The sequence below is a fragment of the Moschus berezovskii genome, chromosome 18, assembly GCF_049115385.1.
Source record: "Moschus berezovskii isolate FMDL1 chromosome 18, NW_MosBer_1.0, whole genome shotgun sequence".
Classification (NCBI taxonomy): domain Eukaryota; kingdom Metazoa; phylum Chordata; class Mammalia; order Artiodactyla; family Moschidae; genus Moschus; species Moschus berezovskii.
This window is the reverse complement of record NC_142477.1, coordinates 78,037,987-78,063,062: the sequence shown is the minus strand read 5'-3', so window position 1 is coordinate 78,063,062 and position 25,076 is coordinate 78,037,987. Positions and strand designations below refer to the sequence as shown.

At 51.2% G+C, this 25,076-nt stretch overlaps 1 protein-coding gene across 1 annotated transcript; it reads right to left on the bottom strand.

The window, feature by feature from the left end:
* Positions 1-510: 510 nt before the first annotated feature.
* LOC148775025 (liprin-alpha-1-like) lies at positions 511-24,498 on the bottom strand. The gene is made up of 11 exons (XM_088827588.1): positions 24,382-24,498; positions 23,189-23,290; positions 22,555-22,719; positions 21,222-21,443; positions 19,164-19,310; positions 15,081-15,212; positions 13,375-13,598; positions 11,364-11,574; positions 6,722-6,861; positions 5,704-5,876; positions 511-4,395 (listed from the first exon to the last, which is right to left on the bottom strand). The coding sequence occupies exons 1-10, from the start codon at positions 24,496-24,498 to the stop codon at positions 5,747-5,749; spliced, it is 1,590 nt and encodes a 529-aa protein (XP_088683714.1). The 3' UTR covers positions 511-4,395; positions 5,704-5,746.
* Between the last annotated feature and the right edge of the window lie 578 nt (positions 24,499-25,076).

Genomic DNA, 25,076 nt, shown 5'->3' with positions numbered 1-25,076 from the left:
GCAGAGGGGAGGCTGAGAAGCTGCAGCCCTTCGACCCTGCTGTGGTTGAACCCGGAGAACGGGTGTCATGGTCGGTGCCCTGACAGTGAAATGTACCAGGGGATGGAAAAGGGAAGAGCGGCCCAGAATAGGAAGACAGGATGAGCAAACCGCAGCTGGGCCCCCTGGGACTCCTGAGCACAGGGCTTCCTGTGTCCCCGTTTCTTTGATTAACGGCCTTCATTCAGCCTCCATGACCTTTCCTGAGTTCCACTGGGCAGATTCAGGCAGTTGTTAATTAGGGAAAGGAGGGGATGAAAGACCAGGGAGAAACAGTGGCAGCTGCTCACGTGGAGTAGCTGTCCCCATGTCGGCGTTTCTGTCATCGAATGTGCCGTTGCTGCTCTAGTGTGACCGCCCGCCCCCGGGTGGCAGGGGTTTCTAGATGGCAGCCGCCAGGCTCGCTCTCCCCGGCTCATCCTCCCTCTAGAAGGTTCCCCAGACCCGCAGTAGGAGTGGGCGCTGCTGCGGTTGTGAGCGTGTCCTCGTGCCCCGTGTGACGTTGCACGGCTAGCCGCACTCTGTGTTTGCACGCTTCCTCCCGCGCTCCTGGGATCGGTAGGCGTGGCGGGAACGCAGAGACTGGATTCCGCTGCAGTCAGGACTTGCTCCTGCTGAGCTTCGGGGTGAGTACTGGCCGGCCTGGTCCCGCGGGGGCACGGAGGCCACGCCCTGGGAGTGGAGGGTCAGCGGGTCTCCGGAGGTCGGCCCGCGAGAGCCCTCAGCAGCAGAGAACGTGACCTTGGCTCCCGGCTGGCGCCGGACTGGTCAGAGCACGGCTGGAGGCTCCCGCGCGTCTGTGCGCACGGGCGTCCCTCCCACAGCGGCAGTGCTGCTGGCCATGCCCTGCGTTGCGTGCACGGTCTCGGAGGGAGCAGGGCCCAGGGCGTCAGGGTTCTCGAGGCTGCCCTGCCAGCGTTTCTCACGGAGGTGCACCGGCAGTGGTGGGGCCGGCCCGGGGGCCCAGCTCTGCTCGAGCCGCTCTGAGGGCAGGAGGCTGTCTGCTCTGTCCTGTTCCCCTCTCAGCTAGAAAGCTGGATTGGGTTTTGGGGATTGTTACCAGCCGCTTTTAGCTATACGTCGGAATAAAGTCCGCCACAGAGTTCTCTCCTTCATCTGCTTGGTCCTCCGTGTTTCTCTGAATTCTCAAAGTCCCTGAAGCCCTGAATGGGGTGGGGGGGTGTCTGGAGGGGCAGGGGCTCGGGCACCAGCCGCCGTCCCAGGACTGACTCGTCTGTGTGTTTCCAGTTTACCCACACTACTTCTACAGGTGATTAGACAGCGTCCAGGATACGACAGAGACTACATTTTCAACTCGATGCAATCTTTAATCTGTTGATACTTGTTATATGGACCCGAAGATATTTTATGACAGGGTTTTTAATTAGTGAAAAGCTCATGGATACCATAGAGAAAATATTTTAGAATTTCATGTTTCTTATGTTTATGTAAACTTATGACTTCATTTATATAATTACTTACTTGTATATTCAGGCTATAAATATCCTTTCAGATCAATTCGTGTTCTGATACCCGATTTTAGTCTTTCAAATGAATGTACTGTAGTGCTTGTCTGTATCAATCCTATGAACAAATATAGGGCTTTTGTAAATGATGCATTTATTGTAATTATTCTTGTTTAATTTTTACAAGTTAAACCATGAGAGAAGGGCTTTTCCTGCGATTGTAAAATCATCATGACACGGTGTGCATTCTCCTTCCAGAATGTAACCGAGCTCTCCAACAATCACTCTGAAATCAGCAAACTTAATTCCAACCAATGGTTGTTGGATTTTAACGACTGACCTAAACCGTACTTTTTCTAGCAAGAAATGCTTTTTGTCTGCAGCATGAAGCGATTTAAAAGTACTGGGTGTTAAATGTGAGCTTCTGATGAAATTTGGGCTGAAAGGATGACTAGAAGACGACTATGAAAATCTCTCTGGTAACCTAGTCTCTGGACTCGGATCCCTCCTCTCCGGTGAGACTCTTCGGGGACCAATCGTGATGCCCTGCACCTGCTGCGGAGCCATCCAGCTGGACAGCGAAGGTGCCACTTCCCAGACAGACAGTGTAGTGCAGCTCTGACAAAGGCCTTATTTGTATGTAAATCATCTTTTTACATCTGTTTCTAAACATGTTTAAAGAATCGACCTAGGCATACATTTTTAGATTGCAATGACATAGCCATTCTGGATTGTATAAGTAGCAAATGTAACTTTTACTTTTTCAGCGGCACATTAAAAAAGCCAGCAAGAGATGCGTTCAGATCACGGTGTGATATTTATTATGCAGCTGGATCTCGGTAGACAGAGATAGCATGTCTCTTTACATGTGGGTTCTGCCTTTAATTTACTCGTACAATTCATTCTTACTGTTCTGTTTTCCTATTAATCTTTTGTGAACTTTCTGAATATGTGACAAAGTACGTACAGTCTACTTTGGAACTTTTTTTATTGCAGTATTATTTATTGCTTTCTTTCAATAAAGTACTGAAGCAAAATTTCCCACTGCCAATCAAGAGTGCCGAGGGTAAGCTGTCCTCTCCCTGAGAACAGACCAGAGCTGGTAATGGGAGCCTGTGTCATCACACGGGCATTCTGTTAGGAGTCGATGGATACAATGGAAAGGCCAGAAGGCGAAGACATAGGTGTCCCCAAAGGACGACCGACGGGGTGTTCATGCCCTTGGCTCCGGAGCCAAGAGACTCCATCACTTCAGCATCTGCCGGGGACAGGTCCTCTCCCAGCATCAGATCCTAGTCCAGCATCAGGCCATCCCCTAGCATCAGGCCCTAGTCCAGCATCTGACATTCCCCCTGCATCAGACCCTCCCCCAGCATCAGATCCTAGTCCAGCATCAGCCCTTAGTCCAACATCATGCCCTCCCCGAGCATCAGATCCTAGTCCAGCATCACGCCCTCCCCCATCATCAGACCGTAGTCCAGCATCAGAAGCTCCCCCCCAGCATCAGACTCCCTCCCCCCCAGCATCAGACCTTCCCTCCCAGCTTCAGGACCTAGTCCAGAATCAGACCTTCTGGGGCATTAGACCCTGCCCCAGCGTCAGGCACTCCCCCAGCATCCGACCTTAGTCCAGCATCAGAGGTTACCCAAAATATCAGGCCCTAGTCCAACAGAAACCCTCCCCCAGCATCAGGCCCTATTCCAGTATCAGGCCCTCCCCAAGCATCAGACCCTAGTCCAGCATCAGACACTCGCCCAGCAACAGGCCCTCCCCAGCTTCCGACCCTAGTCTTGCATAAGACGTTCCCCCCAGCATCAGAAGTTCCCAAAATCAGGCCCTAGTCCAGCATCAGACCTTCCCCCAGAATCAGACCATCCCACAGTGTCAGGCACCCCCCGTCACAGGCCCTCCCCCAGCATGAGACATCAGGCCCACCCCCACCCTCAGACCCTCCCCAGGCATCAGACCCTTCCCAGTATCAGGCCCTCCACCTCCAGTATGAGGTGTGGCATCCCCACTTTTCTGACACTCCTTAGCACACTCAGGCAGCCCCAGTGCAGCAGGACAATAGCTCTTGCAGGAGGTGCCTTTTTACGAATCACCTGCGGAGCAGCAGCACCTGGGGTTTCTTTCAGGTCAAGGACAGGCGAAGAGGAGGCACTTGTGCAGGAGGCAGTGGTGGCTGAGGGCACGTTCCCCAGCTCTGCTTCCTCCCCGAGGGTGGGGGAGGGCCTGATGCTGGACTAGGGGCTTTGCTTTCCTGCTCTCTCACGGGCCCCAGGGCGGTGTCCTTCCAGATTCACGGTCTCCTTGATGTCTCAAGCCCAAGTCCTGAGTTGCGTCCAGTTCTGCATGGCAGAGGGCTGGGAACACCCAAGATCAAGGGCTGAAAAGATCCCGGGGGACAGCCGGGCCCCAGGGGGTGGCAGGGCAGGGGATGAGCGTGGCCGCCCAAAGAGGGCCCCGCAGCAGCACTGGAAGGAGAGCAGTGATGTCTTAGCTCACTCGGGTATGCTGCCCGGCCTAGAACTCAAGAGATGTTACCGCCGGCAGCTCTGGGGACGCAGAAAGCCTGGTGAGTGACACTACTCCACTTGGGCCGTGTGGGTGGGCACTGCTGACCATGGCCTCGGTTTCCGTTCTGGTTCTACTGTCCCTCCGAGGGCTGACGGGCTCCTCTTCCGAATGGCACAGGTATTCTCTTTATGTGGGTGAGCGCATCCCTGCTTGTTTCCGTCAGCACTGCTGTCGCTCATCCTGCGTTTCCCTCTTTACAACCTGTGCTTGCTGCTCTTCTGGTTTAACTTAGGAGCAGCCCTTATTTTCTGCATTTCCTAGTTGTCAGCATTCACTGGGGCTTTCCAGGTGGCACTCGTAGTAAAGATCCTGCCTGCCAATGCAAGAGATAACAAGAGACGTGGGTTCGATCCTTGGGTCAAGAAGATGCCCTGGAGGAGGGCATGACAACCCACTCCAGTATTCTTGCCTGGAGAATCCCCTAGACAGAGGAGCTACTGGGCTACAGTCCCTGGGCTTGCAGAGTGTCGGACATGACTGAAGCAGTTTAGCACACACTCAGGTTTTAGTTCAGTCGCTCAGTTGTGCCCGACTCTTTGCCGCTCCATGGACGGCAGCACTCCAGGCTTTCCTGTCCTTCACTATTTCCTGGAGTTTGCTTAAACGCACGTCCACTGAATCAGTGATGCCACAGAACCATCTCATTCCTGCTGCATCCACTGGAGAGGCGGCTGGGGTTCGGCAAAGTGCCCGGTCCCGCTGCGTGGGTGTGAACCTGCCTCACCACTCCCTAACCGCGGGGCCATGTCTCCTCTGTAAATCGGGAGGTGGCAGCCCCTGCTTGGTGAGGGGCACGCGCAGCATCTGGTACACAATCAATGCAGCATCCCTCGCAGCGCTGTATTTCTGAATAACAGGGAGAGATGTAATAACCTGCTCCCTTTCCCCCTCTTGTCCCTAAACTGTGCTCCAGACCACATCTGCGTTACTTACCCCTGTACATCCCACACCCAGCACAAACAAGACACTCAGCAAATATCTGGCTGGAGAGGCAGGAACACACCCTGTCCTCCAGGAGATGGCGCCGAGCGAGGTCGGGGCCTGGTGATGACACTGTGTGCTGAGGAGCCCCCAGGAGCACCTGCGCGGCTGTGGGGTGGGGCGGGGGCCGTGGGCAGAGCCCCTGATGGGCTCCTGGGGGTGGGGATGGTGGCAGGAAGGAAAGGGCTGTTCCTTGTGGGCTGTCCACAGATTGTACCTCACCCCTCACTGATGAGCACTTAGCCGTTTCCAAACACCTGTCACTGTTCTGGAGGAAACAACCATTGTCCAGCTCCTACTCAAGCAATTTCGGAGAATATGTTTCTAGCATTGGAGTATAAACATCTGCTTTATTCATTCCATGCTCCCTTTGTCCACCCATCCAGCCAGCCATCTGTTCATCCATCCATCCACTCACTAATCTATCCACCCATCCACTGACGAATTCATCCATCCATCCACCCAACCACTCATTAACTCATCAGATCATCTCAGACCCACCGAGAAGACAGACGCCTCCTCCGCTCCTGCTCCCAGGAGGACCCCCAGAGTGAGTGACAGCTGCCTCGTGGGGATGACGGGGGAGACGCAGAAGGGACATGCCTGCAGGCCCCCTAACTCTGAACGGTGAAGCACCCACCTGGTCCGAATGCCTCATTGCCGGGGTGTCCAGGCCGGCCCTCTTACTTCTTTTGAAATATGCGGGTGATGGAGTACCTGATGCTTTTGTTTTTTGCCGCTTTGTGCGGCGAGTCCTGGCTGCTGCTGCTGCTGCTGGGCTTGCTCCCGGGGCTGTCCTGGGAGCCTGTTGAGCTTCAGGGAGAGAAAACGACCGTTATCCAGCACCCTCGTGCAAACATACACCCGTCCACAGGACCTACTGATAGAACTGGGCACCCAGCAACCCCCGCGCCTCAACCTCACAGCAGACCGTGGAGTCTCCTTCACCAAGCACACTCCACACGAGCAATGCAGGCTCCCGGCCACAGACAACCAGCCGGGGAAGCTGTGATTCCCTGCCTCTAGCTCTCCCCCAAGGAGGGCTTGACCCCAGGCCAGCTGGTGCAGAGGGCACTCCAACCTTCCCTCAGGGTCGCTGCTCGGCAGGTGACGACACTCCCAGGGAAGGCAAGCTCCCCCGCTCTGGGCAGTCCCCCTGCCTCCCGCATGGTGACTGCCCCTGGCAGTGGCAGGAGAGCGACGGTCACCGTGCAGGGCTGCTAGTCAGGTGACCACACGTGCCCTCCATCGAGCGCTGCCTGGCTCAGGACGGGAGTTCAGCAGGTGGTCGCCTGAATGAGGACAGTGTCAGTCACGGGAGTGGACAGAGTCTCCTGAGAGGAGACCCTTGAGGAAAAGGGAGGGACCCTCAAGAGTGAACCGGAGAGGCAAGGGGCCGCCACCGTCAGGAACGTGCCCCGGGCCGGGCAGACCTCTAGCAAGAGCAGGAAGAAAGCTCCCACTGGAGTCAATCCGTTGAGACGGACGTTTCCTAAAATCACTGAGGTCACTAAGCTCTCCTCCCCCAGTACCTGAAGTCCACCACTAAACACAGGCACCGAACCCAGTGGGATTCCTGTAAAATCATCCTTGCAACTCTTTCAAGACAAGAGGCGCAGGGCTCCTGAAACTGATGCCGAGGCGCGCAGGCTCCTTACTTGCAGGTGTCCCTGATGGCCTCGTGGCTGGCTGTGCGCTGCGCCCCCGTGTGCAGCCGGTCCAGCCGAAGGGACTGCGGCGAGGCAGGGGTCCAGGTTTTGCCTTCGACGCCTCCTACCTCTTCCCAGATAGCTGGCGGCTGAGGGAATGAGGTAAGTGTAAAATTGGGTAACAAAAGACTGTCGTAAAAGGCAATCTCACAGGCTTTACATTATAACCAGAAACTTTTTTGGAAATCTATCAGCTATGCTTTCCCCCAAGTACAAAATAAACCCTTGTTATAGCTTAATGCCATCTTAAAGGACTGTCTTGTTCAAGAGAGGCAGGGCTGTGGGGCAGCGAGAGCACCCGACTGAGTGCAGAGACCCTGGACCAGAGCCTCCCTGCAGCCGGGCTCTGCCCTCCCTGGAATCCAACAACCAGATGGCCCTGCCGGGCAGGAGGGCAGAGCGATGCCAGCACCGTGAACCCTGCATGGCATGAACTGCCCTGATGAAAGGACTGTGCTCATCGCCAGACGCTGCTCAGAAGCACCAGTTTCGAGAGTAAGAAACCTCTCGGCAAAGCCGTCCAGACCTTTCTGTTTGAAGGAGGAAAGGACACCGCTTGTGCCACCACCCAAGATCATTTGTAGTGATGATGCAGGTTACTGGAACCCATCATGACCAGAGAAACACAGAAAAGGTACCTAACCCCTCCATGCGAACACCATGGGTCTGGCTTGTATTTCTCGGGAACACACAGACTGGGGGCTACATCCTGAAGTGCTTACACACAGTTCGAGTGTAATTTGCTCACTGTGGTTTCCATAAAGCACCCCTAGGTCTCACTAAGAGATGATCTTGTATCAACCTAGAGCAGTGGAATGGGGAGGGAGATTTGAGTTAGGTTCAAAAGGGAGAGGACATATGGGTGCCTACGGCTGATCCATGTTAAGGTTTGACAGAGCGGCACACCCAGGCCACCAACCCCAGGGTGACGGCGCTGCCCTGCTGTGCCCAGCAGGAGGGCTCCCGGGCACTGAGCTGCCTGAACCAGAGTGCGGCTGCCCGAGTCCTGCAGGAAGGCCCCAGGAGTGCTCGGTTAGAGGGCTGGGAGCGGGAGAGGGACAAGGAAGGCCAGCCCTTGGGGCACTGAACTCCAACAACAGGGGCTCATCCAAGTGACCCGAGGGGAGCGGCACCGAGCTCCCTCCTGACGCTCCTTCCATCAGGGATGCCGTGATAGACACGAGAGCCTCAGGAGGAAAGCGGGCTGGACAGCACCACGGGTACGCGTCCAGGCTCTGATCAGACCAGTCCGCACCACACTGCTGTGTGTGCGAGCCTGGGCACGGTGCCCAGCCTCTCTCAGCCTCAGTGTCCATGTCTGCTGAATAGGGATAACAGCAGCCTGGACCTCACCTGGGTGTCTGCGGGATGAGATGACAAGACTCGCAAAGCACTCGACACGGTGCCCGGCGCACAGAGTCTCCTGCACACTGTTACCCACCGTCAATAAATTGGCTTCCCGCAAATCTAACATCTATGTCTTTTAAGAAAATCTAACAGTCATGTCTTTTAAGAAAACACTGAGCATAAATTCCACGGTGGTCCAGAGGTTAGGACTTGGCACTTTCACTGCCGGGACACTGGTCTGATCCCTGGTTGCGGAACTAAGATCCCATAAGCTGTGCAGCATGGCCAAAAGAATAAGTAAAGAAAGTTTAAAAAATAACCAATGATACTATGTCTATTATAAATAAGCATGAGATGATTAGAAGGCAAACAAGTGGGAGAAAGGCAAACTGTTACAATTGTCCCAACGAATGACCTATTTCCAACAGAACCATCAGCATGTTTTACGTGGTGGGTGAGTTTCATTACTTCCATTAAAACATCAATTATTCACCAGTACATAACCACATAGTGTTCATTCACGTTAAACGATAAGGACTATTCAACACTTCACAGAGAAACAAAGGCATGCTAAAGTTCTAAGTAGTTTACCTTTCAACGATGCTTCCTTAAATCACTAGGCTGATAGATGCATGCAAAGAAATGAAGAGAAACCAGATTTATTGCGACTCTGAAGCTAAAAATTCAAGAATCAGTATAGGCAAAGACAGTAAAGCAAAAAAGACTGCAAACATATAAGTGAGATGAAGATTCAGAGAACATGGAACTGGAAACAGAACATTTTTTTTGACCACAGAAATTAAATAAGCTATTGAAGATTTACTAGAGAAACACTATCAATTATTACTCAGAAGATACAATTCCATTACAACATCATGATTTAATAAAGCACAGCATTCTGTACAATAAAGGGCCTTAACAGTTGTCTATTCTCAAACTTCTCTATAAGTTAGTTTCTCTCAACAAAAAACATGTTCAACGTTAAATCAGTAATTTAACTGATGAGGAAGTTACCATAATACCTATTTCAACATTGAACGAATCTAACCACCTACTGGACATTAATGTAAAATCCTTACATAGAATTTGATTTAAAACTTCTCAAAATAAATTCATTAAAGCAGGTTCCCTGTGAAAATATGTAAGAATGAAAGCTAGCATAGTAGCAGGTGCAGTCTTTACATTTTATTAGCCATAGAAGATACTTTTTTAAAGTCTAAGAGAGACATTAACTGTGCAAAAGCTGATGAGATTGAGAGTCTTAAATACAAGCACCAACGCAGAAAGGATATTGTGTCAAAAGTCCATTAAATCTACACTTAAGAGGGTCATTTCTTTATGTAAGGATCATCTCATTTATGAATTACACATGTTATGTAGTTTAGGATCCATCTACATTATGCTTATAACTGCATGCTGCCGCTGCTGCTGCTGCTAAATCGCTTCAGTCGTGTCCCCTCTGTGCGACCCCACAGATGGCAGCCCACCAGGCTCCCCCGTCCCTGGGATTCTCCAAGCAAGAACACTGGAGTGGGTTGCCATTTCCTTCTCCAATGCATGGAAGTGAAAACGGAAAGTGAAGTCGCTAAGTCGCGTCCGACTCTTCGCGACCCCATGGACTGAAGCCTACCAGGATCCTCCGTCCATGGGATTTTCCAGGCGAGAGTACTGGAGCGGGGTGCTATTGCCTTCTCCTGTAACTGCTGCTGCTGCTGCTGCTAAGTCATTTCAGTCGTGTCCGACTCTGTGTGACCCCATAGACGGAAGCCCACCAGGCTCCCCCGTCCCTGGGATTCTCCAGGCAAGAACACTGGAGTGGGTTGCCATTTCCTTCTCCAGTGCATGAAAGTGAAAAGGGAAAGTAAATTCGCTCAATCGTGTCCGACTCTTCGCGACCCCATGGACCGAAGCCTACCAGGCTCCTCCGTCCATGGGATTTTCCAGGCGAGAGTACTGGAGCAGGGTGCCATTGCCTTCTCCTGTAACTGCTTAGTGAGACGCTAACTCAAACTTACTGCTGTGGGGGAAACACACCATTTAATGAGACATGAAGACAAAGCACAAACCCGACTGAGGGGACACACGCTGTGGACCACAGCACCGCGATGACCAGAGCACGTGGGAGGACGGGGGAGGGGAGGGGGATGGGCAAACGACAGCTGATTGACAACGACTGATTGACCGCTGTCTGACTGACAACGACTAAGCAGACAGCAGGATGAGACAGGAAATCAAAACCAACGATGAAAGCAGACCCACCGTCAGAGAACAACAACAAGGAAAACACATACAGAACTGTTCTTTTACAAATGCTTGGAAAGAAATCAAGCATGAAACCATAGAGAAATCGTCAAAGAATTTTAAATATCAACTACTTAGCCAATGATGCAAATGATAAAAACAGCGTGTCAAAAGACCACAACATGGACTAGTTACCACTTCACATGCCGCTAAAATGATTCACAGTGAATTTAATTATATGCTGACTAACAATATAGCTAACATGAAACGGGTGGTAACAGAAAAAGGTGATAATACAAGTGCAGTTACAAAGCAGAGTGTTGTACACGTGATTTCATGGGGTAAACAGCAATGCACTCACAAAACCTAAGCTAAACATGGAAGCAAGCTGGGACATGTGCTTTAGAGCCACACACTCTGTCACCAAAAGCCCTAGGACGTCATCCTGTTTTTAGACTCGGAAGAGTGAGGAAGCCCGACTTCTTCCCTGGGGCCCCCGGCTTTTAACCTGGTTTCACACGCAGAGCTGGCCTGAGCGCACGGCCAGGCCCGTCAGCAAGCAGACCAGTTGAGATTCTTGGGTTTTCTTCCCACCGCAGGCCCTGCACCCTGCAGCCAGACATCCCCAGGGGAAAATGTGCGGCATGGTTTTCACACGCCATGAGAGCTGCCTATGGTTACTTTCACAAAGCTGTCTGCTCCCTGAGAACAGAAACTTCCCTGCAGCTGCTGTGCCCAGCACAGACCAGGCCCAAGTTACAGAGGTAGGCTCTGGCTGAGGTCACGATGACGTGCTAAGCCAGTGGTCCAGAACTGAACTGAACTGAATTTGTCACTGTGCCATTATGGAATGATGAAAGACTAGGAAGTTTTAAAAATCTTAGACCTCTGAGCATAGCAAATGTACCTGATTTTCTTCTGGGTAAAAAGAGAAAAAACAAACAAACAAAAGAAAACCAGTGTGCTGGGGGAGGGACGCGGCAGGGAGGAGGCAGACACATACCCCAGTCGTGATGCCCAGCTCGTCTACTTCCTGCGGCGGGCTGTGCCACCTCCTTTGGGGCTTGGAGCGCCCACTGCTGGGCGAGCTGGAGCTGAAATACAGGCTGAGGGAGCTCATCGTTTTACAACGATGGAGGTTGCCTAAGCTCCCCCTGTCCACCCTGCTCTCAGTCTCCTCGGCCGGCTGCTCCGTGTTCTTCTCTTCAATCAACCTAAAACAGAATAAAACCCGTCACCCACCTTTGTCAGCAGAGGAGTGTGTCTGGACAACACATTTGGGCTGGCATTCTGTGTCACGATTAGCAAATTCCAGGAACAGCTGCGCAATTAACATCTCAGCAAAAAGGTTCAACGTTCCCTCTTTTGAACATTCTCAAACTTAGAGTAACTTAGCACTGAGTCTTACCAAGTGGCCCCTGATCATTCACGTTTGATTGCACTTATTTACTCTAACATTCTGACGGGGCCTGGGTGGCGACTCTCTCCCTGTGAGGAGATACCTGAAGTTGACAACCTCTACCTTTTCCCCGCTCTCAGGGCAGAGATGCACGTCAGTGCCTCAAGTCTTTCCCACTGGGAGTCGGGAACTCTGTACAATCAAAACAGCGATGCACGAACAAGCTGGAGTTTCTAAACACAAGTCTCCAGACCAGATGAAGTGCTGAGTTGATCTTTCTTTTTTTTGAGGTTGTATATGTACAAACGCATCACTTGATGAGGTTCTCCCCCAGCTTTGTGTGAGTTTCTGGATTCATGTCAATGGGCCGCATTAACCTAGAATTCACGGTTACTGCTCTTCTGCCCTAATGTGTCATGGAGGATGTTATACAGCAGTTTAAATACTCGATTATGCAAATAAAAGGATTTTCAAATTAAAATACAAGATTCTTACAGGAACTAAACTCTCCAGTTTCACTTCTACTTATACATCTTGAAAGGTTTTCACTGTTGATAAGTTGATGGACAGAATTTACCATTTACATCAAGTCAACTTGTTGCATAAGGAAAAAATCACTTTTACCTGACAACTTGCTATAAAAATAAGAATATATAACCGTTCCATATTTCCTGCGGGGACGGGGAAAGACAATCTTTCTGAGCTCGTCTGTGCTCAAACACGGCCTACAAAGCAGTCTGTCTATGGCGTCAAAAGTGAGGCGGCACCACCTGCGTTTGCTGGCTGTGCCGTTCACCCCTGCCTTTCCCCCGGGCCCCCCACACTCGGCCGACAGGGACGGGCACCTCGGCCTCAGCTGACGTGACGAGAACAATCTGAGCAGCAGCTCTGCCGGGTCCTGTGCAGGGTCGCCGGCCTGCGGCCACTCTGAACATGGACTTGGGACAGGGGAACCGCTGTGCGGGTGTGGCACCAGGCAGGCCTCGGGGCCCCCAGCCACCCGGCTGTACCCAGACCCAAGGCCCCCTGCTCCCCACGAGGCGGGCCTTTGGATTCTGTCCCCTTTTGTAAAATGCTATAACTGCCAAGACGATGTCTAAAGAAAACATCTTAAATCTACTGATGAGATGAGAAAAACTCAAACACATGTCCTTGGACCACTGTCTTCCCACAAGCCAATCTTCACACTGTATTAAGTGAAAAAGGAAAATGCAGATCTGAGTGGGAATTTGCCAACCCCCAAACCCCAGCTTTTCTGATGCAGGAGGCTTTTCACCAGAACGTGGGAGGCTCTGAGCGACACATGAGGGCGCGCCCTCAGTGCTGCAGGGTGCACGGGCTGCAGGGGACACCGCCTAGGCACCTCACCCAACTTGGGGCTCAGAGCTGAGGGGGGGACACCCCACAACGCCCCCCCACAGAGTGCTGACACCACACTGTGGACAGAACGCCCTGGCTGACTGAGCTCTAGAATCAACGGCAATCTTGGAATTGAAAATTCTTGAGGCAGACCTGAAGTCAGTTTTCTTACTATGGAACACTCAGACTTCTCTAAGGAGAAGACAGCTCCCCAGAGAAACCGAGTTTCCGGGGAGCTAGGATCAGGCGCACCCACCAGCTCTCTTCGTTGATGGCGTACAGCTGCTCCTGAAGCGTCACAGTCAGAGTCTCGGCATCGTCCTGCCCTCTCGGTGACAGCTGAGTGGCCGAGCTGAAGAGGGTGACCCCGTCGCCCTCGCCGTCAGACACGCCCTCGTCACTCTCGAACGCCTGGGCCACGTTGGCCAGCACGCTGGCTTGCTGCGAGCGCTCCCAGCCCTGTTCCTTCAGGGTCTGCACCTGGGCATGAGAGGACCACGTCTCGTCAGCGACATTCAGGGCAGCTCAAGTCTATCAGGAACTGAACACAATTTTACATGGAAGCCCTGACTGAGGATAAATGGGCCATGCTTAGGAGACACTGGCATCTCTTACGCGAGCAGTACTGAAGAAACGGACAGGAGGAGAATTCAGTTCCCATATGGCCTGGTGACACTCAGCTCTTAGCGTGGACAGAAGGCAATCCTATGAGGTTATTCACAAGGGAGGGCTGATGGAGTCAGGGACAAAAAGCAAACATTAAAAAAAAAAATACATCCATGCCACCATCAGCCAGGCTGAAGGAAAATAAGGAAAAGCAATCCTTCAGCTCCACAGCCGCTGGGTCCACCTCGGCTGTCATCACTTGTACTGGTTCACCGAGGAGGGCCGTCCTCGCAGGTTCCCAGCCCTCCGTTTTCCAGGCTGGTCTGAACACCCACAGACAGGAGAGAGCAGGGGCAGCCAGCGGACAGGAGGGCCAGCCCCGCCGCCGCTCTCCTCTCGGGGCACAGGCCCTAGGCTCTTCTGGGCGGCGGCCCCTCGCACTGCAAGGGCGGCTCTGGCATCAGAGACGCACGGGAGCGTGCCTGCGGGGCCCCGTGCCGCCCTCCCGCTCTCACACCTCACACCCTTCTCTCCGCAAATGTCCCCACTGTCACCCAGGTCCTGCCTTCTTTTCCCAGACATGACCTCAAAGCAACTGAGGGGCAGCCTCGAGATGCTGGCTTGCTGGATCCCTGTCCCCCGGGGCCAGTGCCCTCGCCCCCTGCCTTCGTCACAACCCCTCCCCAGGGCAGGGCCACCCCCTTCGCTGGCTCCAGGACCACCTGCCATCATTCCTGCTCCGCTCCAGCGAGCCAGCTGCCTATGGGTTCACCCCTATTGACCCCCGCGCCTTCAAATCGCACAACGGGAACCAGCAGATTCCTCCTCCAGGGCTCCCTGCAGCGCCTGCTGCGGGTCTCTGAAAGTTCCCTGGGAGCGGCCTCTACTGTCCCCCTCCCTGCCTGGTCTCCAGCTCTCTGCAAGCAGGCGGTGTGCCCCGCCCCGCAGGGCAGCTCCCCGGGGGCTCTCAACCACTGGACTGCCAGCAAAGCCCCAGAAATAAACTTCTAAGAAAGAAACGAAGGGGTGAGGGTGGACCGAGAACAAAGTTCGAGCACGGCGGCTGCTAACACTGGGGCCATCGGGGGATCCGGCTCACTGATGCTTTCTGTAAGGGTTGCGGGCACACATCTACGTCTGTTCCTTTACACACTGCCTGTGGATGCTGTCACGCTTATTGACTAGCATGAAATGCTGCTACTCAATTATTCGTAACCAGTAAAGACATTCACTCTGAGGCCCTCTTGGGAACAGTTTTCCAACTCCTGTCCTGGAGCTTTTCCCCACACACAGACCAGGCCGGGATAGGCCCCGCCAGATGTGCCTCTTTGTAAAGGGGCCCTGGGGCTGGCTCACCTTATCCTCCAGAGCAGCCATTCTCTCCTTCAGATGAAGTTGAAGCCTCTCATCTGATTCGGACACAGGCTTATCCCCAGTATCTGATAAGGGTTTATTGTGTTCTTCCTTCACGTCTTCTCCCTGCCTTGCCTAAAACAGGAAAAACAAAAACTCATAAACTTCAAGAGCAAAGTACGGTCCTTCTTTTAAAAGCACCGGGGAGCCGTGACGTGAGCAGCCTGTGCCCTGGTTCTCGAGGCGGTCCCCTCCCACGGCCACTTCTGGTGGGCTCTTGAGCATCACCAGAGCAGACGGACAGGTGCAGAGGGAGGCAGAGACTTCACCTGTCAAAAGTCACTCCCAACGCTTCTCTTTGGCTGAGCACCTGGGGGTCCTTAATGTCACCAGCCATTACCTGTCAGAGGAGCTCGGAGAGCAAGCAGATTTACACTCAGAAACAAGCAGACTTTAAAGGGGATCAGCTTACACACACGTTGGTAGAGGAAATTCCCAGTATATAAACAGAAGCTTGAGTCTGGTTTAGGGGGTAAAATGAATTCAATTTATAAAGTAAAAGGTGAGAAAATTCATTTTGGGAAAAAAGCCAGTGGAGATAGATGTTCACATATTTTTCTTTACATGCAACATCACTTAAATTCTCTGTAATGATTGCTGTTGTTCAGTCGTGTCTGACTCTTTGTGACCCCAAGGACTGCAGCATGCCAGGCTTCCCTGTCCTTCACTATCTCCCAGAAGTTGCTCAAACTCACGTCCATCGGGTCAGTGATGCCATCCAACCGTCTCGTCCTCTGTCGCACCTTCTCTTCCTGCCTTCGATCTTTCCTAGCACCAGGGTCTTTTCCAATCTGTCAGTTCTTCGCATCAGGTGGCCAAAGTATTGAACCTTCAGCCTCAGCATCAGTCCTTCCAATGCATATTCAGGACTGATTTCCTTTAGGATTGATCGGTTTGATCTCCTTGCAGTCCAGGGGACTCTCAAGAGTCTTCTCCAACACCTCAGTTCAAAAGCATTGATTCTTTGGTGCTCAGCCTTCTTTACGGTCCAACTCTCACATCCATACATGACTACTGGAAAAACCATAGCTGCAAAGTAATGTCTCTGCTTTTTAATATGCTGTCTAGGTTGGTCATAGATTTTCTCCCAATGATAATTCATATTCAGTTCAGTTCACTTGCTCAGTCATGTCTGACTGTGCAACCCCATGGACTGCAGCATGCCAGGCTTCCCTGTCCATCACCAACTCCCAGAACTTGCTCAAACTCATGTCCATTGAGTCTCATCCTCTGTCACCCACTCTCTTCCTGCCTTCAATCTTTCCCAGCATCAGGGTCTTTTCCAAAATGAAAATTCATATTAAAAAACTGCAAATAATTACCTCAAGCAATTTTTAAAGGTAATAACAAAGTTGGCAAGTCTGTGTTTTATAAAATGAGCATCAACCTCCTGGTTTAAAAAGCTGTTTTAGGACCTACTGTATAAAAAAAATGGAGAGAAGATAAAAGAATGATCTATTTTAGACTGGCCCTGTGTTAGAAATTGCTGAGGCTAATTGCTGGGTCATGGGTATTTATTATACTATATTATAGAAGTGGTATATGATTATACCACTTTTGTGCATGTTTGAAATTTTCCACCTTAAAAAATTAAAAAACAGGTTATTTTCTGTTAAAACAAAGTCGTCTCCATCCACACAGTTCGAAAGCATCAATTCTTCAGTGCTCAGCCTTCTTTATGGTCCAATTCTCACACCCATACGTAACTACTGGAAAAACGATAGCTTTGACTATATGGACCTTTGTCGCAAAGTGATATCTCTACTTCTCAATATGCTGTCTAGGTTTGTCATAGCTTTCCAAGGAGCAAGCATTTTTAAATCTCATGGCTGTAGTCACCGTCTTCTGTGATTTTTGAGCCCAAGGAAACAAAACCTCTCACAGCTTCCACAGTAAGGCATCGGCATTCAAATATTTTTAAAGCAAAACAAAAGTTTACTTTGAACTGGCTTAGTCATAAACAGCATCCCGAGCTCAACAGCCTCTAAGCAGCTGTTCTGCAAGTAAGGAAGTGCACCCCTGATCGGGAGACATTGAGCTCTCTGCCTAAGCGGGGAGGGCGCCTCACCGTGGGTCTCACCATGGGAGTCAGAACCACTGCCCCCTGGGAGCCCACGTCTGAGGTTCTGCAGTCCAGGCCCAAGAAGACAGGCATGCTGGGGACAGTACTGACACGTGAGGCTTTAAAACCCTCAGAAAACAAGAGCATATGGTACGTAGTATTTTCTGATCTGCCTTTGGGAGCCACTATTTTGTATATCGTAATGCGTTCCACCTCATACATTTCAATGACTTTCTAGTGCTTTATTTTTGTGGTGGGGCCAATGCCAAAGCCTTTGACTGTGTGGATCACAATAAACTGTGGAAAATTCTGAAAGAGATGGGAATCCCAGACCACCTGACCTGCCTCTTGAGAAACCTGTATGCAGGTCAGGAAGCAACAGTTAGAACTGGACATGGAACAACAGACTGGTTCCAAATATGAAAAGGAGTACGTCAAGGCTGTATATTGTCACCCTGCTTATTTAACTTATATGCAGAGTACATCATGAGGAACGCTGGGCTGGGAGAAGCACAAGCTGGAATCAAGATAGCCGGGAGAAATATCAATAACCTCAGATATGCAGATGACACCACCCTTATGGCAGAAAGTGAAGAGGAACTCAAAGGCCTCTTGATGAAAGTGAAAGAGGAGAGTGAAAAGAAGTTCAACATTCAGAAAACGAAGATCATGGCATCTGGTCCCATCACTTCATGGGAAATAGATGGGGAAACAGTGGAGACAGTGTCAGACTTTATTTTTTGGGGCTCCAAAATCACTGCAGATGCTGATTGCAGCCAGGAAATTAAAAGATGCTTACTCCTTGGAAGGAAAGTTATGACCAACCTAGACAGCACATTGAAAAGCAGAGACATTACTTTGCCAACCAAGGTCCATCTAGTCAAGGCTATGGTTTTTCCCGTGGTCATGTATGGATGTGAGAGTTGGACTGTGAAGAAAGCTGAGCACCGAAGAATGGATGCTTTTGAACTGTGGTGCTGGAGAAGACTCTTGAGAGTCCCTTGGACTGCAAGGAGATCCAACCAGTCCATTCTAAAGGAGATCAGTCCTGGGTGTTCATTGGAAGGACTGATGCTAAAGCTGAAACTTCAATACTTTGGCCACCTCATGCGACGAGCTGACTCACTGGAAAAGAGTCTGATGCTGGGAGGGATTGGGGGTGGGAGGAGACGGGGACGACAGAGAATGAGATGGCCGGATGGCATCACCGACTCGATGGACATGAGTTTGAGTGAACTCCGGGAGTTGGTGATGGACAGGGAGGCCTGGCGTGCTGTGATTCATGGGGTCGCAAAGAGTCGGACACGACTGAGCAACTGAACTGAACTGAATGCGTTCCACCTCATACATTTCAATGACTTTCTAGTGCTTTATTTTTGTGGTGGGGCCAATGATACACTTTGGCACACACCGGCCCGACTCACTTTGTTTGAGAGAAGCCAGATTTGGTTTTCCTGGTTAAGTCCTGATTATCTGAGACCACACGGGAACAGGAGCGAGTAAGGCTCACCAAACCACAGGAAGGACAATCCCTAACCAGACCGGAGCTCTAACCCTGCCTCTTGTCACAGTGACCCAGTTCTCAACAGGCAGCCCGCTGCCCTGAAGTTCCCTGCTGCTCTCTGCTCTTTCAGTAAAAACGCTAACAAGCCAACAGAGTCACGCTCAAGTAAAACAAGGGAGTCAGGAGAGGAATTTCACAAAATGGTTAAACCAAGTCCCGAATAATTCAAACCTGGAAGTTGCAGTCACCCCCAATTTTTAAAAAATGTATTTCCTTCCAGTACAGCTGATTTACCATGATGGACATCCACACTTTTGAACGCAATGTTTTAGGGTCATAAGAACTTTACACGGGGACTTGATTTTCAACATGGGAGTCACATGAAAAGGTCTTTCTTTACCTTCCCTCCTCAGTAATGCAATACTATAAAAGTCAGACACAGTTCAGTAAAGGCCATTACCTGTCGATGCATAGAATCCTCATTTACGATTTCATTTTCAAGTTTATCATTGAAGTCATGTACATAGGCAGCTTCGCGCTGTGCAGTGAGGGAGCGTTTCTCTAGGGTAGTGATTCTCTTTACCGTGTCCTCCATCTGGGCCATGGCCTACGCCGGGCATTGCAGAGGAGAAAAGGTAAGCCGTTATCATGGAACACACCGATACGCTTAAGAGTAACAAAACTGGACTAAATCCTAAGTTTCAAGTCAAACATAAAGTTAGCGTCCTCAAAATTAAACTCCTAAACGTGGCAGTTTTCTCGGACGTGAGCAAAAACGCACCTACCTCAAAGGTCACATGTGCCACGATGGGCAGCCATCTGTCTGAATGTTCTGTCTGGCCACTCGGTTTACCAAGCTTCTTTGCTATATAATAAATCCAAACAGCAAACAAAAAGTATACTAAACTACCCTGTTATTGCAAGAATTCCAGGAGGGAAGGTATCTGGCATGAAGTCAGGACCTCTGTCTGCTACACCATACAGGCGGACTTGACCCAGAACAGGGAGGGACCTACAACAGACCCAAGAGGGAGCTCTGAGGCTCGTTTCCTCAGGTAAAAGTTGGAAAAATCTCATGCAATTTCCTCAAAATTAAAGTAAGACTATTAACGAGTGGAAACAGAAGTCAAAGTGTAACACAACTGGAAGCAGCCTTCTCAAGCAGAGTTAAACCACATATATGAAATGCTCAAACCAGGACCAGAACTTGCTGCTGGTATGACTCCTGTCTGCCAGCTCAAAATCCATTTCGGGTCCCTCCGCGGTCACTAAGTAACCAATGTGGGCCAAGTCCTAATATTAAAAGTGAAAGGTCTTAAAAACGCTTTTTCCAGAATTCTCAGCGTATTAAACTCTGCCACCTAATCTCCTCCTGTTGCCAAAGAGTAGTGTGAAAAGGTTATACAAACATGTGCAAATATTTCTGTTTTGAGTTCTCACACAGAATTCCTCACACCAAGCTACTAAACAAGTACACCTGCTGGAACACATGCTGGAGGGGCTCTGTCTGAGACGGTGTCACGGGGGAGGGGTGGGGCAGGGTGGGCGCTGTCTGTCTGCGTACAGAGGAGAGGTGAGGCTCACAGCAGGAGGCCTGAACCCCCAGCACACTTCTGTTTTCACAGGGACCGTTAGGTAGTTTCTCATAAATCATGACACCCGCAGACACGACCACCAGAAACATCAGGAGTCTACACGGTTACACAGCTCGGGCCTGAGGACCTGAGGGTGAGCAAACGCCACTCGACTGGTCTGACCGCCGGGATCACCGTCACACATCCCTGTCAAGGAGCGGAACCTCAGCAAACCAGAGAAGACGGCCAGGCAAGCTGCCTCGGCAGAGCCCACACAGCATGCTCCCATCTCTCCGAGAGAACGGCCTCCACACACGTCACCAGACTCGCCTGAGCGAATCAGAAGGAAATCTCAGCATCGTCAGGAATACATTCGACAGGCAGGTGTGGGGGATGAACTGGGCGACTGGGACTGGCATACATACACTGCTGATACTACGCATCAAGTCAACAGCGAGTAAGGACCTAGTGTACAGCACAGGGAAGGCTCCTCAGTGCTCTGTGGTGAAGGAAATGGGTAGGAAATCTAAACAACAGGGATATATGTAGATATATATATACACATATACATGACTGATTCAGTTTGCTGCACAGCAGAAATTGACCCAGCAGTGGAAAGCAACTACATGCTACGAAATGAATGAATGGATACATGAATGTTTTCAAAGGAACACACTGGGCCCCTAGAACTTGTAGAAATCAGGAGTCCACACCCAGGGTGCAGCACAGCGCAAGGGCTACCCTCATGTTGGTCCACTGCCAACGGACCGCCTGGATCAGGCCTCTTCTACCCCCGAGACCTCGACACAGAGGCAGGGAGACAGCCTGTCGTGTCTCGCCAGAGCTCTGCTCTTACTCGCGCAGCCATCCCGAGGCTGAGATCACCGGGAGAACAAGGGACCCACAACCACCTCAGGGCAACAGACACGGCCGCCGTCACTCACTTCGCGGACATCCCGCTCCAGTTTCCTGTTCACTTCCTTGGACTTGAGGAGTTTTCTCCTGGCCGTGTCCAGGTCCTCCTCCAGCTCTCTCATGTGGGCAGAGAGGGCTGCCAGGTGCTCTTCCATCTGGCTCTGCTCCCGCAACTGCTTGTCTATGACTTCCTGGAGCTCGCTCATCTTAGCCAGGTTTTGCTCGTGGCTTAGAGAGCCGTCGGACGATCTCTAAGGGGGAAAGGAAGCCTTAGAGAGCCTTGTTTTGGGAGGGAGGGAACACAGCACTTCCGGGAAATCGGTGAGGTCAAAACCGCCTTCTGCACTCTGGGAGTTCACAGGACCCTCACGGCTGCTCAGACCTACATGGTGCGTTGGTGATGCTGTCCATCCCGATTAGAACCGGGTGATTAGAGTCAGACTTTGTCTTCTCCTGGACAAAGGGGTGCTTAAGAGATCCTGCAGCTCTGAGCCACAAGTCTAGTTTGCTAGTCCTTAAAATACCCCAGGTGGGTGGGTCCTCAATCAGAAAGATAAATGGCATGTGATGCCCACCACTACAGCCTTCATACTTTTTTGAAATGAAAGGATACAAATGACAAACCCTTAACTGAAATTACACGATGACTGATCAAACTTACGTCTTTATGTGTAGCACCTAATTCTTCTTCTAACAAATGACACCTTTCGTGTGCTATACGTAATCGCTCTCTCAACTCAAATAAAAGGGGTCGAGTCACTGTGTGTTGATGTGTGTATACACGTTAGTGCACTCCTCATTCTATGCTCACCCTAATACATGGCTACTGTAACAGAGTATCTTTAATGGCTCTCACTGATCTTAACATCAAGAAAATCTGCTTGTTAACAGCTTTAAATTCTAAGTTTGAGAGAACAAAATGTTATCCTAAATTAATTCTAGTACCCAGTTTTTAACTGCAAATTGATACACAGAATATAATAAATCTTGAGACATTTATGCCAACTAATACTTTTTAACTGGGGGCTTCCCAGGTGGCTCAATGGTAAAGAATCTGCCTGCCAATGCAAGAGGGCAGGTTCAATCCCTGGGTCGCGAAGATCCCCTAGAGTAGAAGATGGCCACCCACTCCAGTATTCTTGCCTGGGAAGCCCCATGAAGAGAGGAGCGTGGTGGGCTACAGTCCACAGGGTCACAAAGATACGGACATGCCTGAGCCATATAAAACTCTGACTTCTTACAGAGAAAATGTATTTACAAGAATTCAAGAAGCTCAAAAGTCAACTAGTTACATAAATACATGCATCATCCACCTAACAAGGCAGCAAGTGTACAAATCCAGGAGGTTTGGGTGGCTGGTACCTTCTCATCCAGGGCCTTGTGGTGGTCAAAAAGAAATTTCAGCGCCCTGAGCACCTCCACCTCGCTGGTCATGCTGGCTGGGGGCTGCTCCTGCTGCTTGCCCGCCGTCATCTGGAGGGATGGCATGTTCTGGGAAACCAGGAACTCCAGGTGCTCCAGCAGCAGCTGCAGGGTGGGGCCAAAGGAGCACCTTCAACCTCACGCTTGCATCCAGGGTCGGTAACTCCTCTCAGCCTCACTCTAAAGCCGAAACCATGCTAAGGCACATCGGAATCCTGCCAGTTTTGTCTAAAGTTAGAGTGGACTTCCCAGGTGGCCCAGTAGTTAAGACTCCACACTTCTGCAGGGTCATGGGTTTTAATCCCTGGTCGGGGAACTAAGATCCCACAAAACGTGTAGCGTGGACAAAAATGTAAGTGAAGAGAACTCCCCCTCGAATGTACTAAAATTACATTAGCTCTCATCATAAATTTGAAGCAAGGTATGAGAACCCCGAACTGATCCACCCCAGTCTGCTCAGTGGGAAGATGTGAAAAATGACTTTAAAATCAGACAGAGTTTAAAGTCACTAACACGGAGCCCAGTGGTGACCCCCGCGGGGCAAATGTCAACACGTGAGAATCCCCCTACTGACCCTGGTGTTGTTTCTTTCGGCTCTGAGCTCGGCGAGTTCTTCTTCCCTTTCCAGGAGCTGCTTCTTGTATACATTTACCTCCTCGTTAGAAGCTGGAGACTTCTAGAAAACAATTAAATGAGTCACTAAATGCAAACACAAGTTAAAAAGAGAGCGAGACAATGAAGACTGACCCTGTCAAGTCTCTCCAGGCTCCACACAAAGGATCTCCCTGTCCCCCCACAGAAGAGGGGGTCTGCCGACCCCAAGACCACACACGCCACCGCAACTCAGACCGGCCGTCAGCCTCCACCTCGACCTGGCCGGCACGCGGCCAGGGAGAACCCAGAATCCAAGCCTGCCTTCTCAAGACCCAGGGACGTCTGAGAAACGCTCCTAAACACAAACCTAACAACAAAGTGGATGAAGAGACTCTTAAACGACACACAGACAAGTGACCTAGAACCACTGGGGAGAGTGAAGAAGAAAGGTAAGGTCTACAAGGACACCAGGCTTTGGAGTGTTCCTCTGGGAAAAAGGCTGATGGCACCCCAAGGCCACCTGTTAGCTTGACTCCACTGAAGTCACACAGTCATTCAATGAACTGGTTAAAATGTTAAACTCACGTTATATGTATTTTACCACAATTTGCGTGCACGCAGGGCCGTCCATGTGGTGAACTTGCTCAAATTGAACCACACGGCATCATTCATACTTCTGTTTTTCTCGGCACAGATACAAAAATCCTGGGCTACGTATCCCCTATGCCATACTGAGTATGCAGCACCCAGAATAGTGCCCTACACTTGTAAGAGGCATGTAGTAGACATGTGAAGCCATGAGGGTGTATGTTATACACGTAAGCAGTAGGTACCCGTCATTAAAATCCTGGACACACTGGTCTGTGCTTTGTAAGACAGGGGACGTTAAGGGGCTTAGCCTTTCTGCTTCAAGGACTGACTCTCTAGCTCGATCCATACGCTCCAGAGACTCCTCCAGCCAGTGTTTCCCTTCTTGTGGGGCCCCCGCCCATCCTCCACGCAGCACCTGCACAACCTCTTACCAGGTCAACCTGCTGGGGTCGATCCTGCCCACTAAGGTCAAAACGCCCTGCCCGGCAGGGCCCACAACCAAGCTAACAAAAGGAAACACAACCCCAACGCTTCGCCGGGTGAGGGCCAATCCGACGGGCCCAGCCCCCCGGCTGCTCTCACCTCAGGGCACTCTGCTTCCAGGACTCGGTCCGAGGCCAAGCTCCTCCTTGTGTTGGCCTTTGCTTTGGGCTTGCAGCACTGGAATAACGCCCACAGGCGGGCCCTTCTGCGACCCATCCTCGCGGATGGGGGCAGCCCCCCACGCGGGGCAACTGCTGTTTCACCGGAGGATACCTCAGCTCCTGAGCTATCACCACCGCTCTCACACTACGACCACCGCTCTCACACACACACCGCTCTCACACACACACCGCTCTCACACACACCGCTCTCACACACCGCTCTCACACTATGACCACCAGCACCACTGTCTCAAGGAGAAATGGCACGAAGGCTCTGCCCGCAGCACGTCTCCCAGGAGCCCGGAACCAGAACCCACTCAGTCACAAGGGGCTCCGTGGTAACAGGGGGGCTGGGCTCAGGCCCACCATCAAGGGTGCAGGGCGGGGGGAGGGGCTGCCAAAAAGACGGCAGGTGAGTGTGGGGTGCGGGAGAAGGAAGGCCGTGCCCACAGCTCAGGCCCACCACCAAACATGACCCTGCAAGGTACTGGTCACAGTTGGACCGAACAGTTTAAACTGCTTCAGAAACCACCACTGCTAGGAATGAACATGTCTTCCAAGTGGGCTTCTGCCCTCTCCACCCCCCAAACAAGCCTTCAGTGAGGCTTCTGAAAGGGTACCCCTGAACTCAAG

Bases quoted from the DNA above. Each gene is read 5' to 3' on its own strand.
- LOC148775025 (XM_088827588.1), bottom strand. From the start codon at position 24,498: ATGGGTCGCAGAAGGGCCCGCCTGTGGGCGTTATTCCAGTGCTGCAAG. The intron at 21,444-22,554 runs GTACCAGCCACC...TTTCCCCCTTAG, and splicing joins ACAAGGCCCTGGATGAGAAG to AGATCGTCCGACGGCTCTCT. The intron at 19,311-21,221 runs GTGAGTGACGGC...TGCCCGGCGTAG, and splicing joins TGGAGCGGGATGTCCGCGAA to GCCATGGCCCAGATGGAGGA.